Source organism: Eleutherodactylus coqui, chromosome 12, assembly GCF_035609145.1.
Source record: "Eleutherodactylus coqui strain aEleCoq1 chromosome 12, aEleCoq1.hap1, whole genome shotgun sequence".
Classification (NCBI taxonomy): domain Eukaryota; kingdom Metazoa; phylum Chordata; class Amphibia; order Anura; family Eleutherodactylidae; genus Eleutherodactylus; species Eleutherodactylus coqui.
In genome coordinates, this window is record NC_089848.1 from 84,213,658 (window position 1) to 84,228,519 (window position 14,862).

General features: G+C 40.8%; 1 protein-coding gene across 5 annotated transcripts in view; it reads right to left on the bottom strand.

Moving 5' to 3' along the window:
* The window catches only part of PHF14 (PHD finger protein 14), a 250,852-nt gene that overhangs the window by 149,630 nt on the left and 86,360 nt on the right, over positions 1 to 14,862 (bottom strand). For 4 of the 5 annotated variants that reach the window (XR_010787298.1, XM_066584616.1, XM_066584615.1 and 1 more), the window contains one exon: positions 10,348 to 10,488. Coding sequence is in view for 4 of the 5 variants with exons in the window: in XM_066584616.1 (XP_066440713.1) it covers positions 10,348 to 10,488 (141 nt within the window). In the remaining variant the exon portion in view is untranslated. The remainder of the gene's footprint in view (positions 1 to 10,347; positions 10,489 to 14,862) is intronic. The other variant, XM_066584614.1, reaches the window with a different exon arrangement.

The window sequence follows — 14,862 nt, forward strand, 5'->3', positions numbered from 1 at the left end:
TTTGTAGATTTTGCACAAAAAACCAGACATTTGCAGCTAGAATAGTCATTTACCACATTAGCAATGTATAGAGTGCATTTGTTTAAAGTTAGGACTAGTTTAAAGTTATCTTCATTGAAAAGTACAGTGCTTTTCCTTCAAAAATAAGGACATTTCAATGTGACCCCAAACTTTTGAACGGTAGTGTATATTTGATTGACATTTGGGCGGATGGTCCACGACCCCTGCATTTGGCTTTGCATTGAATCGTGATTTATTACTCCCCCCACTATGTGGGAGAACTAATTGAGTGCTGCTGGATATTTCTTCTTAAACTAAGTAACAAGCTACTTTCTCAAAGATCACTGCACCATCAGTGGTTCGGAGCCTCTGCGGGCAGCTCAACACAGTGCATGCTTTTAACGCTATATTGCCATCAAAACAACAGACCCCACCCCAAGTCAGTGAAGTCTATTGGGAGTCAGCGGTATTTGTCCGAATTTCCGCGAAATGCAAAAAGTGACCAGAGCCTTAGGGCTCATGTCCACGGGCAAAAGAAGAATTAAAATCCGCAGCAGATTTTAACTCTTCTCCTGCCCGCGGATCCGCACCCCATAGGGATGCATTGACCACCCGCGGGTAGATAAATACCCGCGGATGGTCAATAAAAGTGATTTTAAAAAAAATGGAGCATGAGAAAATCTGGACCATGCTTCATTTTCGTGCGGGTCTCCCGCGGGGACGGCTCCCGCGGGCTTCTATTGAAGCCTATGGAAGCCGTTCGGATCCGCGGGAGACCTAAAATAGGAATTTAAAAGAATTTACCCATCCGGAGCAGGCGGGGAAGGTCTTCTCTTCCTCACGGCCGAATCTTTCTTGCTTCGGCTCGGCGGATGTGCCCGGCGCATGCGCGCAGCACGTCGGCGACGTGCCGCCGGCGTGACGAGTTCATCCGCCGGCCGAAAAAGAAGATCCGGCCGTGAGGAAGAGAAGACCTTCCCCGCCTGCTCCGGATGAGTAAATTCTTTTAAATTCCTATTTTCAGCGCTCATGTCCTCGGGGCAGGAGGGACCCGCTGCAGATTCTCCATGTAGAATCCGTAGCGGGCCTGATTTTCCCCGTGGACATGAGGCCTTAGTAATAAATGAAAAAGTAAAATATGTATAAAAAAATATATACAAAAACAAAAAACAAACTAGTCTGCCCAAAAAATTAAGAAAACACTTAAATCCCACATCAGACCTCGAATTAAAGATTTAAGTTAAAAATCTTTACTGAAATAGTCAATGGAAACCAAAGTCATCAACCAATTGAGGACTGGGATTCCAAATTAATTTACTTGGAAAATACCGACTGAGCTGCACGGTGGCGGGCCGTGAGCACAGATGCCACTACAGGACGCCAGGTCCTCATGCCACCGTTATGGGGTCGGTTTCTAATAGTTTGATCAGAAACATGCAGGACAGTAGCCCACTGAAGGCGAAAGGGAGGAAACACATTTTAGATATTAGAAAAGACTTTCTGACAGTGAGGGGGATCAATGAGTGGAACAGGTTACCACAGGAGGTGGTGAGTTCTCCTTCAATGGAAGTGTTCAAACAAAGACTGGACAAATATCTGTCTGGGATGATTTGGTGATCCTGCAATGAGCAGGGGGTTGGAGCAGATGACCCTGGAGGTCCCTTCCAACTCTACCATTCTATGATTCTAGGTCATTTTGCAGGGCTTCGGCAGCTCTCCTCTAGTTCCTCAAGTACTGATGCTGGTTTGATGTTCTTCTCCAGCCCTGTCCAGCTCTCTGCGTGTAACGGTTTGTCTCCTGGCATGCACTCCATGCTCTTTTGCTGGGAGACACAGCAAACCTTCTTGTGATGGCACATATGGATGTACTATCCTCCATGAGCAGGACTATCTGTGCAACCTGAATGGGCTGCTGGTGCCATCTTATGCCATCAGCAGTGCCAGGGACACTAACATAGTGCAAAACTAGAGAAGAAACAGCCAGGAAGGAGAAGAAGAGAGTTGTTTCCATTTTCTTTTTGGGGATGTCTTGCTATTGCCACTTCTATTTGCACCAAAGCAGATGAAACTGATTGATAATCCACTTTGTTTCCTAACTGGATAGATTGATATCCCTGAAGTTTAAGTGACTTGGGGTTATACTGTGAAACTTAAAAACTATGTACAACTTTGCACTCTTTTAATCAATGTGTTTTTGGAAATGAAGACTTTTTGTAACTGTTTTTCATTAAAAAATATCTGATTGTTGGATTTCTGTGCTTGTATTGTTTGCCAAAGCTCTTTAGACTGGAAGACTTAAATTCTGTTAGTCAGAGGAAACTGACACCCGCTCCCCCCTAGCCTGTTCCTGTGTTGTTAATGTGACTTCACTGCCTTTCCACTGAGCTATTACAGATGGCTGTATGACAGTGGTAGGAAATGTTGGAGGAGAGAAAAAAAAACTACTATAACAGAGGGCTACAATTCACTCCTGGTGATTTTTCTGCTCTTAACAGTGAAGGTCAAAGGATAAGAGAGGATGAGATAGAGAGATAGTTGTGTAGTACTGAGTAGGTGTGGCTATGCTACGCAGCCTCTGAAAGAGGAAAGGGGAGATGAGTGTTCATGACAAGGACCTGCTGATCAGTGCTGGAAACACCCCTGAGCTAGAAACTTGAATGTAGAAGAGCCTGCAAACAAAGTATCAGGCTTTCTAAATACATAAGAAGGAAAGCTCAATGCAAAAAAAATATATATGTTTAAAGTGCACCCTTTTTTCTGCAGGGACTTAAGACCCATTTACACGCAAAGATGATCGCTCAAAACTTGTTCAAAAGATAAGGAAATCGACAGTTTTAGCGATCGTTTTGCATAAGCTGCTAATGGGCACTAATGCCCATTAGCAGCTTATTACCTTCATTTGCATGTAAATGAGCCTACAGTAGCTGTATGCAGAAAACAGGAGGTGGTCTGTTCTCTGCATACAGCTCCTTTGTTCTGCCAAGGGGCTGCAAGCTGAATACAATGTAATCAGCGCTTCCGTGGAGAGCACAGCATGCGGTCCCTGCTATCAGCTCTCCAGCCGAACAATAGATTTTATGCTCACCTAAAAATCATTGTTTAGATGAAAAGCAAACGATGGTAGCAATTACACACAACAATTATCGCTCAAAAGACATTGTTTGAGCGAATTCTGAGAAATACTCGTTGCGTGTAAATGGGCCTTTAGTAAGACATTTGTGAATTCACTTTTCATGCACAAAGGCTTCCACAGAGTGTATATAAAAAAAAAAAGCTTTCGGTGTACACATTTCACAGTCACACTAAAAAACTAAGACTTCTCTTCCGATCCCCCTAGTTCTCTCTTTTGCTCACTTATTCCACTGTCTTTTTCTGTCTCTCTCTCTGTACCCTTCATTTCTGTCTACCTTAATGCCTCTCTCTACTGCTCCCTTTATCCTCCCATCCCTTTCTATTTCTCTATCCCCCTTCCTATAATGTCCCATTCCATTCCTTTATCTTTGATTCCTTTCTTCCTCCATCTTCTCTCTGTTTCTCTCTGTCCTCCAGTTTTTCTTTCTATTCCTCTTTTACTCCATCTTCTTTTCCCCCTCTACAACCTCTACCTTTCTATTGATCCCCATCCACTCTAGTAATCCCTTTATACAAAATCCCAAAGACACCGAGTGACACATGCACACTAGTTTACATACGTATGCTAATCCTTTCATGAGTAAAGCCCCATTTACACACAACAATTATCGTTTGAACAAAGAAAAGACTGAACAAATTAACGACTTTTTTTGCATAGAAATGCACAGCTTAAAGCATGCCGATAATAGTCTGAACTCCTCACCATCTTCCCTCATTAGCTAATGTAAACACTGTATATGGTGTTTGCTCAGGTGGGCGTGTGTTTATGTGAGCAAATTCTTGCTGGCAGCTTTCTAATTAGTGTGAAGAAAACCCATTGGCATGAGTAAACAAATAGTCCTTGTGTTTATGCAAGCCACACAAACAGTCCTCCCTTCAAGTTGTTCAGTCCTTCAAGACTGAACAATTGCCATTTAAATGACGCGAAAAGCAAGCAAACTAGCGACCATTTTTATGTAGGCTGAATATTGTCGATAAGCGACAAATGAACGAAAAGTGCACGATGGCTTCGCATTTGCACGTAACGATTGTCACTAGAGATGAGCGAGCACGCTCAGATACAGTAGTTACTCAAGCGAGCATTGCTCTTCTCAAGTAACTGCTCACTGCTCCAAGCGTGCTCGGGGATGGGGGTGGCAGGAGGCGGGGGTGAGTGGCGGCCGGTAGCGGGAGGGTGGTGGAGTGAGAGAGATCTCTCTCTTTCCCCCTGCAGCCCCCTCGAGCACGCTCGGACCAGTAAACACTTACTCGAGAAGAGAGATGCTCGCTCGAGTAACTGCTGTATCCAAGCGTGCTCGCTCATCTCTAATGGTCACGCAAATTTGATTGTTTAAACACATTTTGAGTGATAATCGTTGGGTGTAAATGGGCTCTAAGCCCCAACTCCCTACTTACGAAATAGGGTTAAGGGGCGTAATTTCATCCACTAGCACTAGAGATGAGCGAGCATACTCGCTAAGGACAATTGTTGGATCGAGTTGCAGCAGTGAGCAGGAGGGAGCGGGGGCCGATCGCTGCCCGCCGCCGGCAGCCAAACCTTTTCTCTCGAGCGGGCAGGTACTCACTAAGGGCAATGCTCGCTCGAGCAATTGCCCTTAGCGAGTATGCTCGCTGATCACTATCACCAAATTGGTCCATCTGGCATAAGTTCTTCTCTCATTCACAACTTAGAAAGTATAAACTGCTGTACAACAGACTGCCTCTCTCTGTTACACAGACTTGTTTTTCAAGACGTCTGTGAAAAAAGAATGACAAATCATGCTGCTCTAGCATAAAAACATGCAAGATGGGTTGGAAAGTGTGCAGAAAAAGTTGTGAAATTATTGAAACACAACCCGTATGTTTACTAACTGGGAAACAAAATTATGCGGACTTCTGCGATGGTTTCAAAGTCACTGCAGCTCCCCCCCCCCCCCATAGGACCGAATGTCAACTAGAAGACCCACCAAATTCACAACGGTTTTGTGACCTATTTTTTATCCTAGACTATAAATGTCAGAGTTAATTGAGGAGGTTTGTGTGGAGTTATCCTAAACGAGGCCTGCATAACATAACGGGGCCAAAAGCTAATAATTTCATTTATTTTATTTTCGTGACATCGCTTTAAATACGGCATTTTACATCCAGTAATTAGAGTCCATAAAAATGAAAGAAGATTGTAGGGGATTAAAAGTTATTACATTTAAGGCAGAATTAAAAAATACTGAATATGTGGCGGCGACATAAAAAAAATGCAGCGAATATATGAAGAGAAAGCAGAAAGAGGCTTCAGACTTAATTTAATTACAGCTCAGATTCTTGTGGTGTAGCTATAAATCAGATTCACGACTGGAGTGGAAATGAGATCTCCGTTCATGGCAGAGACTGCTTTCTGCAAAGAGGAGAAGGAGGACAGTTTGCTATGGAAGAACTTAATTACTTCTCAGAACTTCATGTTTCAGTTACAGGAGACACAATAGTAGGTGTGTTGCATCTGGAAGCTAAAGTAAAGAGTCAAGGAACAAAAAGGATTCAGAGTTTATAATTTTACGAATCTCATCCACATGCGGTAGAAAACTCACTTGTAGTGCAGAGTTTAGTATTTGCAGCTCGGCAATTTTTGCTGTGGATTTCCCCACTTTCCAGTGGCATACGTCCAATGGAGGCAAACCGTGCAGCCACTATGGGGGGCAGTATTTGGCCTATTCTTTTTAATATATTTAGTAATGACCTGGTAGAAGTAACTAACACAAGAGAGGACACAATGCAGTTGCAAGAGGATCTGGATAAGTTGGGGCAGAAAAGTGGCAAATGAGCTTTAACAATGGGCAGAGGAAATACATGTCACCATTACACACTAAATGGGAAACTGACATGCAAAATGACTTGGGGATTTTAGTTAACTGTAAGCTTAACTAGGGAAACCAGTGTCAGGCAGCTGCTGCCAAGGCAAATAGGATCATGGAATGCATCAGAAGAGGTCTAGGGGCGTATGATGAGAACATTGTTCTTCCTGCTTACTAGTCACTGGTCAGACCACACATGGAATATTGTGTACAATTTTGGGCACCGGTACTCGAGGACATATCAGAGCTTGAGCGAACAACTAAAGCAATAAATGTAATAGGCCGACTACAATGCCCAAAAGGGTAATCAAAATTGGGGATATTTGGTTTAGATAAGCGGCGACCTAATAACTATGTAAAACTATATATGGGGACAATACTGAGATCTCTCCCATTATCTATTTGTACCCAGGACTGTGACTGTAACAAGGGAGCGTCCTATACATCTAGAGGAAAGAAGGTTTCATCACCAACATAGAAGGGGGTTCTTTACTGTAAGAGCAGTGAGACTATGGAAATTATGCACATGTTAGTGAAATAAATATGATTATCTTCCCTTGTATATCTTCTAGTATGCTCCTTCCATTTTGTTTGATATAGTCTGTGTCAATGATTTGTACTTCTCCTTTAACAAGATTTGCTAAAATGTATTGAAGAATAAGAAGGGACCACGACGATTAGAACTTTCCAAGAGCATAGATTGAATGTCTCGGGTCATTGCGCCCTGTCCTCCTGTCTCTCTCTAAAGAACTTATTGTTTATAATTAAAGTACTTTTGTGTTCGGAGAAGTTAATCATGTAGGATTCTACTGTCTGTGCTGTTTTTCCTTCAGCAATTTAGGTGTTAAATCCCTTACCGTGCATATTCATATTGTTTGTCTCATCGACCAATGGTAATAAATGAATTATAATAGATTTTAATTATTGTAAGCAAAGCATGTGCCTCTATAAAAGCTGTTGTCTGTCAATCAATAAACAGATTACTTTAATCACGCTAAGTATTGTTGTGGTGAGAATTAATCTCCTGAGCTCAGTTTACCTCTAACTAAGAATTTGGACCTCAAAAAGCACATTGTATAGCAAATATTAATTTTTGCATTAACACATATGTATATCACTGTATGCAGAGGAGATCCCCGACATTGGAGTTATATATATATATATATATATATATATATATATAAGCGAAAGCCCTCACTCACTCACTGACTCGCCACTAATTCTCCAACTTGCCGATGTCGTAGAAACATGAAATTTGGCACGGGCATTGATTACGTCATAAATGGGAAAAGCTAATGGGTCTCAACTCGATTATTCAATTCTAAGCGCAAAAGAATTAGCATCCAAATTTTATGTTCGTAATCTAATTTTCTCACTTCCCGACGTCATAGAAACTTAAAATTTGGCACGAGCATTGAGTATGTCATAAATAGGAAAAGTTAATGGGTCCCAACTCGATTATTCAATTCAAAGCGCAAAAGAATTAACGTCCAAATTTTACGTACGTAATCTTATTCTCTCACTTCCCGATGTCATAGAAACTTGAAATTTGGCACGGGCATTGATTATGTCATAAATAGGAAAAGCTAATGGGTCCCAACTCGATTATTCAATTCTAAGCGAAAAAGAATTAGCATCCAAATTTTACGTACGGAATCTAATTCTCTCACTTCCCGATGTCATTTTAGATAAAGGAAACGTCGCATGGTTACCTCCATGTGGTGTTTCCTGGGTAACGCAAAGAACCATGCAAAATGGTGAACATATTTTTTTCCTCGGTATCTCTAAAGTAACGATGACTTCATAAGATTTTCCGTGTGAAAACCAGATAAACACCAGTACCGAATTAACTCGGGCGAAGCCGGGTATATCAGCTAGTTTTATGCATATGTATATCACAGTATGCAGAGGACAGCCCTGACATTGGAGTTATTTTATGCATATGGATATTATAGTATGTAGAAGAGAACTGAGATGTCGGGGCTATTCTCTGTATACACATTGTATGCAGTTAGAGAATGCCTCTGGTACTGTATTACAGAGATAGATAGAATTAGACAACTTAAAAATTAATAAAGTCTTGTTATATAGATTATATCAGTATACATATATTTACAGGATTATTACAAATAACCTTCCTGATGTGAAAAAATCATAACTCATGTTTAATTTTCCAAAAATTGCTAATAAAATCAACATGCAGTTCATTTTTATGGTTTTTTTTGTTGAATAATTCCAAGGAATCCACAACGCGAATTTCCCACCCAAAAATAAATAAGAGCTGGGGATGGTGCGGGTGGCAGGGAAATTGGATTGGAAAGGGTTAAGGGTTATCCAAACTTTGCAAAAATGAATCTTATACTTTTTCATGTAGCATGTGAAAAAAATCTTACAAAATATTTAGAAAAGTGAAAAAAAAACCAAAATAATAAAAACAATACGGCAGCAAAAATTACAAAAAAACAAATTAACAAGGCGAATGCTTCTTCAAGTAGCGACCGTGTCTATTAGTGCAGGCAACAGCGTAACGGCAACATAATAGCAACTGATTGGGAACTTTGATTTTTATTTTGAGAAGAATTTTTACTAGCACATCAGAAAAGACAACAAAATTCAGAGCTCAGCACAAACGCCTTATATTAAAAGTTCGTGTGAAGGGCCCGAGATGTAAGAAGCCAGAAGAGCAAGTATGAGAGTTTTAATATTTGACTGATAGCATTTGTTTTTCACAATTCGGGTTGGCTGTTAGGTTACACCTAGAGATGAGCGAGCATACTCGCTAAGGCAAACTACTCGAGCGAGTAGTGCCTTATTAGAGTACCTGCCCGCTCGTCTCCAAAGATTCGGCTGCCGGCGCGGGTGAACGGCGAGTTGCGGTGGTGAGCAGAGGGGAGCGGGGGGAGGAGAGGGAGAGAGAGATCTCCCCTCCGTTCCTCCCCGCTCTCCCCGCCCCCTGCCAGCAGCCGAATCTTTAGAGACGAGCGGGCAGGTACTCGAATATGGCACTACTCGCTCATCCCTAGTTACACCTAACATGGCCAAAAGTAAGTGCACTCCTGCAAATTAGCTACTTCCAGCCATACTAATCGTAAAGCATGTCTTCAGTAAAAAAAAAAAATCTTCACATTTTAGGGTCTTTTACATGGCCCACTGATCGGGCAAGGACATTCATAGGAATATGTGAATGTGTTGCACGATCATGTCACAAATGAAAACCCGCCCATTTATCGGGTGTTCGCATGTGTTATTTAGCACCAATAATCATCACTGTGGGCAGCACATCTTCCCTTGTCAATGGGGATGAAACAGCATGGAGGATGAACCATCACTCATTCCTCATACGTTATGAATCGACCTGTGTGAAGGCCAAACAAACGAGCACCAATCTCAATGATTATGCTTGTTGCATGCTCAGATCAAGCCATGTAAAAAATACCTTTAGAGCCGAACTTACAGAGCCTCAGTAGCGTCTTCCCCTTCAAAGCTCAGATGTTTGTGCTACAAACCCTCTCCTCCTTCCCTTCACCAACAGGACGTTGTTATATTGTTATTATTGTCTATCATATTACAGATGTAGCAACCATTCCTCCCCATCCTATTAGCATGCTTCTACACACTGCTTCAATCAGTTGCAGAGGCTGCTATAATCACCAGACTTTATTAGCATCTTCTCTCTAAAGTCATAGAAAACTTTAAATTCTCTGGTAGGAGTAATATCATTACAATTATTTTAGCTCTACCTATCCATTTTGCAGAAATCAGCAGGGAGGAAGTACCAATCTGTAGTAATCTCCTCCTACTCAGCTCCATATTCAAATTAATGAAGTCTGCAGCCAACAAATGAATGAGGTTAATAAACAACATAAATCACATATTTTTTTACATTCTAGACTAAAAATTCTGAAGTTGATTGACTCAAGTCTTTTTTTTCAATGTATACAACTTGAATTTACACTCGGAGATACATATCGTAACATTTTTAACAGTTTTACTAGAAGTAAGCTTTAACAGATGTGTGCACTCCTTGGTTTATGCGGAAGAGGTGAGGTGCTTGTTGATCACACATAGGTCATTTAGGTAGGAGGGAATGGCTTTGATCAAGGTAGTGTCCAGTCACTTACACAAGGGTTCCTTTAAACCCCTGAAATATTCCATATCCATAATAACCTGCCACGCGGTGTATTATTCTCATACGTTGAAATGCAAGCCCTGAGATGAATACGTAAAAGGCCATGGAGCTCTGTGCTAATGAGGTCCATAGGACAGAAAGCGATCTGTCCACACATGACTGTCTCTGGGTTAACAACACCTGACTTCTAGTCAAAGACTATCCCGGTGGGATAACAAAGGTGCAACTTATTACTAGAGTTAGCAAAAGTGTTCACATTACCGACAACAGTTCACTCCTTGGAGCAAGTTCAGGAAGGATCTCTGCTTGCTTGGTTGTATCAGCAGTTAGCTTCTCTTTCTTTAGATCCTCAAGCTCGTACTGTAACTGGGAGCTTTTCCGCCTTCCTCTAAAACAATGCTTCTGAAAGACAGAAGGAAAAAGCATATATGTATATAGACAGATAGAAAAACCTTATTTTGCTTTTGAGTCTTTACCTTATCCTTAAAGGGGTTTTTCGGGATTCTTCCTTTTGATAACCTATCCTCAGGATAGGTCATCAATAATTGATCAATGGGGGTTAGCCGCTTGGGATTCTCGACGATCAGCTAATCCTTGGGCCTGCTTTCCATGTGGACAGCACTGAAAGCAGATATGGTAGCAGTCTCCATACTACAGCAGCCTAGTTTGGTAATGCAGTCACACATCCCATTCAATGGGAGCTGTGTCTGTAGTACTAGACTAGGCTGTTGCAAGGTTGACAACACTATTTGCTTCCAGTGCTGTCCACACTGACAGCAGTCACAGTGATCAGCAAGAATCCCGAGGGGTGGATACTGGGAGATCAACGACTGATGACCTATCCTGAGGATAGATCATCAACAGTAAAAGTCCTGGACAACCCCTTCCAAAGAATGTTATAATACAGTAGATTGTATAGATGAAGTGATTTTAATAGCTATGTCTTCAACAAATTGCGAAGAAAAAATTGTAGCATATTTAATTAGTGGGTTTAACAGTATTTTTTGTGCTGATTACGGTAAAAATAGTGAAAAAATTCCATCACCCCTAGATAAGTCACAAATTTCACCTGAAATTTTCTTATTTTCAGGGTTTTTCAGGTTCGGTACGCGTACGACAACTAATCTAAACTGTCTGCTAGGCGTGACCTTGACTGCAGTCAGTGGCTCAGTGTGGAGCCAGCCACTGTGGTGTACGCATCAAACAGTTTTATGATACGGTATTTAGAAGAAATGGCTACTAGAAGATGTGTCAACTCTCCTAACTGTTTCTGTTATATTTTTGGGGCTTATACCGTCAAGAAGCAACAAAGGAACATTTCTAATTTTGTTCAGAAGGTGTATTTTGCATACTTTGGTATGAAATTAGGGGACCAAGATAAATCTTGGGCTCCCCATATAGTGTGTTCTGTGTGTGTTGAAGAACTGAGACGATGGTTTCAAGGTAAGAAGAAATCCTTTCGTTTTGGAGTACCCATGGTTTGGAGAGAGCCTAAAAATCCCAGTGATGACTGTTATTTTTGTTCTTGTTCAGTGCAAGGTTTCAATTTAAAAAACAGGAAGGACATTTCATACCCAACCAACATACGTTCGGCTACTCGCCCTGTTCCTCATGGACCTGACTTGCCTATTCCTTCACCTCCGGATACCCTGGACAATATTTTAGACGATTTAGATCAAATGTCACATAGTAGCAGCGATAATGATGACAGCTATGATCCAGGTACCAATGACCCTGAACTTTTCTCTCAATCAGACTTGAACGATTTAGTACGAGATCTGGACCTACCAAAGGATTCAGCGGAAGTGTTAGGGTCTAGACTTAAAGAAAGACATATGTTAGCCTCCGGTGTTTCATTTTCATGGTACCGACTTAGAGAAAAGGAATTTGTCCCTTTTTTTACACAAGAGGGTCAACTAGTTTTCTGCAACAATGTACCTGGAATCATGGAAATGTTCAACATGACATATGACCCAGAGGAATGGAGACTTTTCATAGATTCGTCAAAAAGGAGTTTGAAAGCCGTACTTCTTCACAATGGTAACCAATATGCTTCTGTGCCTGTTGGACACTCAGTCCATTTGAAAGAATGCTACGGAAATCTTGGGTTTGTTCTTAATAAGCTTAGCTACTCTGACCATAAATGGACCATTTGTGGGGATTTGAAAGTTATTTCCATGTTACTAGGTCAACAAAGTGGTTACACAAAGTTTCCATGTTTCCTCTGTGAATGAGATAGCCGTGACAGGAAACAACACTATGTCAAGCAGACCTGGCCAATCAGAAAGGCTGTTATTCCTGGAGTTAAAAATGTTGAAAGACAAAGTTTAGTGGATCCTAAAAAGATCTTACTTCCACCACTTCATATCAAATTGGGACTAATGAAACAGTTTGTGAAAGCATTACACAAAGAAGGAGAGTGTTTCAAGTATCTTTGTGAACAGTTTCCTGGTCTATCAGATGCTAAGCTGAAAGAGGGAGTCTTTGTTGGGCCTGACATAAGAAAACCTTTAAAAGATGAAATCTTTGTCACTAAAATGGAAATGGAAGAAAAAAATGCCTGGAATTCATTTAAACTTGTTGTAACAGGCATTCTTGGAAATAAAAAAGACCCAAACTACAAAACTTTGGTTGCTGAATTGTTACAAAACTACACAATCTTGGACTGCAACATGAGTGTCAAAGTCTATTTCCTTCACTCACATCTGGACTACTTTCCAGAAAATCTTGGGGCTGTAAGTGAGGAACAAGGAGAACGTTTCCATCAAGATCTAAAAGAAATGGAGCGCAGATACCAAGGTCAATGGAATGTCAACATGATGGCAGACTACTGTTGGATGTTAAAAAGGGAACATTCACAAGAACACAGCCGAAAAAGTACCAAAAGAAGCTTTGATGGAAAAAGAAAACGTTTTTACAAAGACTTATAATAACTTTGCAACACATGTGTATCACTATTATGCTTATTTTAGCTAGGTATTGTTGTTTTTTTTTTTGCTTTTACTTCATGTTAAAATAATAAAAACAAATAAAAATTTTCCATTTTTTTTATTTTTTCCAAATACTTCAACTTTATTTTGTAGGCAAGCCTTATGTGATAGAAAAAAAAACCCATGTCATTTTTTAAATCTGTGCAAAAAACTACATAAAGATGATTTAACAAAATCAAAACAATTTTTTTAAAAGTTTTTTTTGCAGACCTGTGTTATCAATGCTTCGATCGTCTACCCATGTAAGACCTAGAAGACCTTTGGAAAAACAAAAGGGAGGAAGGACAAAGGGGGCGCTATGTGGTCTAGTACTGTTAAGCTGACTAAAACACGACCCACATCGGAAGCTATTGCGCTTCACAGATGCATCACAAAACACCAGTCAGCCTTTCTAAACGAGACCTACAAGCGATAGACCTAGTTCACCGGAAGAGCTTTTCCCAGAGCTCCGAACCAGGTATACAATCAAGAATGGAAAACAACCAGCTAGAATAGGCACCAGTCCTGGGAAAGTTGTCAATCGCAGCACTAGAATCACTTAGTATATGGTTTCCAATCTTATTTAGGAAAAAAAAAAAGCTACACGTTTCAACCCTAGAATGGGGTCTTCCTCAGGCATATGTTGGTTGTCTCTGAACCCATAGACTAGAATGGAAAAAGCCAAAGACTTGCATGCCCATCTCTTCATTCAATTTGCTCCTGGATATGATGTGATGGGCTGTCCAATTGGGGATCAAAGAACCAGCATTCTCCCAATAGCAAGGGGCTCCGGAGGTGTGTCAGACACATAGGGCATAACCTATGGATACTTTTAAAATGTTTCTGTAGAAAAAAAAAAACTTTAAAATTACAGTAACACGATGACTGCTGCTTTCTTTGCCCTCACAACGCCACTTCTTGACTAGTGGTCTGGAAGTTTATCGTTATCAGAGGCTGCATAATACCAGCGCACCATAAGAGTGTTGTGCTAGTCTTTTCCCCGACTGCAGCGTCCGTCCTGCAGATTCATAAATAAAATGCACACCCGCTTGCCTGTTACAAGCAGTTTGCAAGAGGTGGATTGCAACTTTAAATTCCAAAAACCAGAAAGAGCAGGACGGATAAGCCTTATCTCCTAGTGAAGAGTCTCATCATCATCAGCTCAGCTGCTCTTACTGAAAATAAGTCCACTTGAGAAGTGACCCATTTTGAACCAAGGAGAAGAGTGTTAAAAAAGAACTATAGTAATGATTTCCAAAGCTGAAAGCTACAAATATCTGATTTTCCCATAATCCCCGTGACCTTTCATGTCTTTGTACAAACGAGCCCTCTTGATCTATAAAGCTCACCGATAAGTGACCCTCTCTGTCCTAAATTCATTATAACAGAACCTATTAAAGGTGCTGTGTCCTCTTTACAAGATGCTCTTCAAGGTTTATCTCAGAGCAAAGGAAAGGAGAGCAGGGAAAAAAAAAAAGGTAAAGATCAAATCAATGAGGCCGGGAATTGAGTCAACATGCATCAGAAGGTACAATCTGCACTTAAAAACCAGAGCAGGCGGCTGGATGAAGGTTGAACATCAGTAGAGTCAGTGCACCAGGCGTAGCGTCTGGATTATTGGCATTTTCAGAAGGTGTGAAAACAGGACACGGGGGAAAAAAAAGGTTATAAAAGTATTTCATGGAGTAGTGGTTATTTATTTCCAATAATGGCCACATAACACAAGCAAAAAAATAAAAAAATAATACACTACATAGACCAATTACAGAATTTAAAGGGCATGTCCATAAAAAAAATTATCAAAACT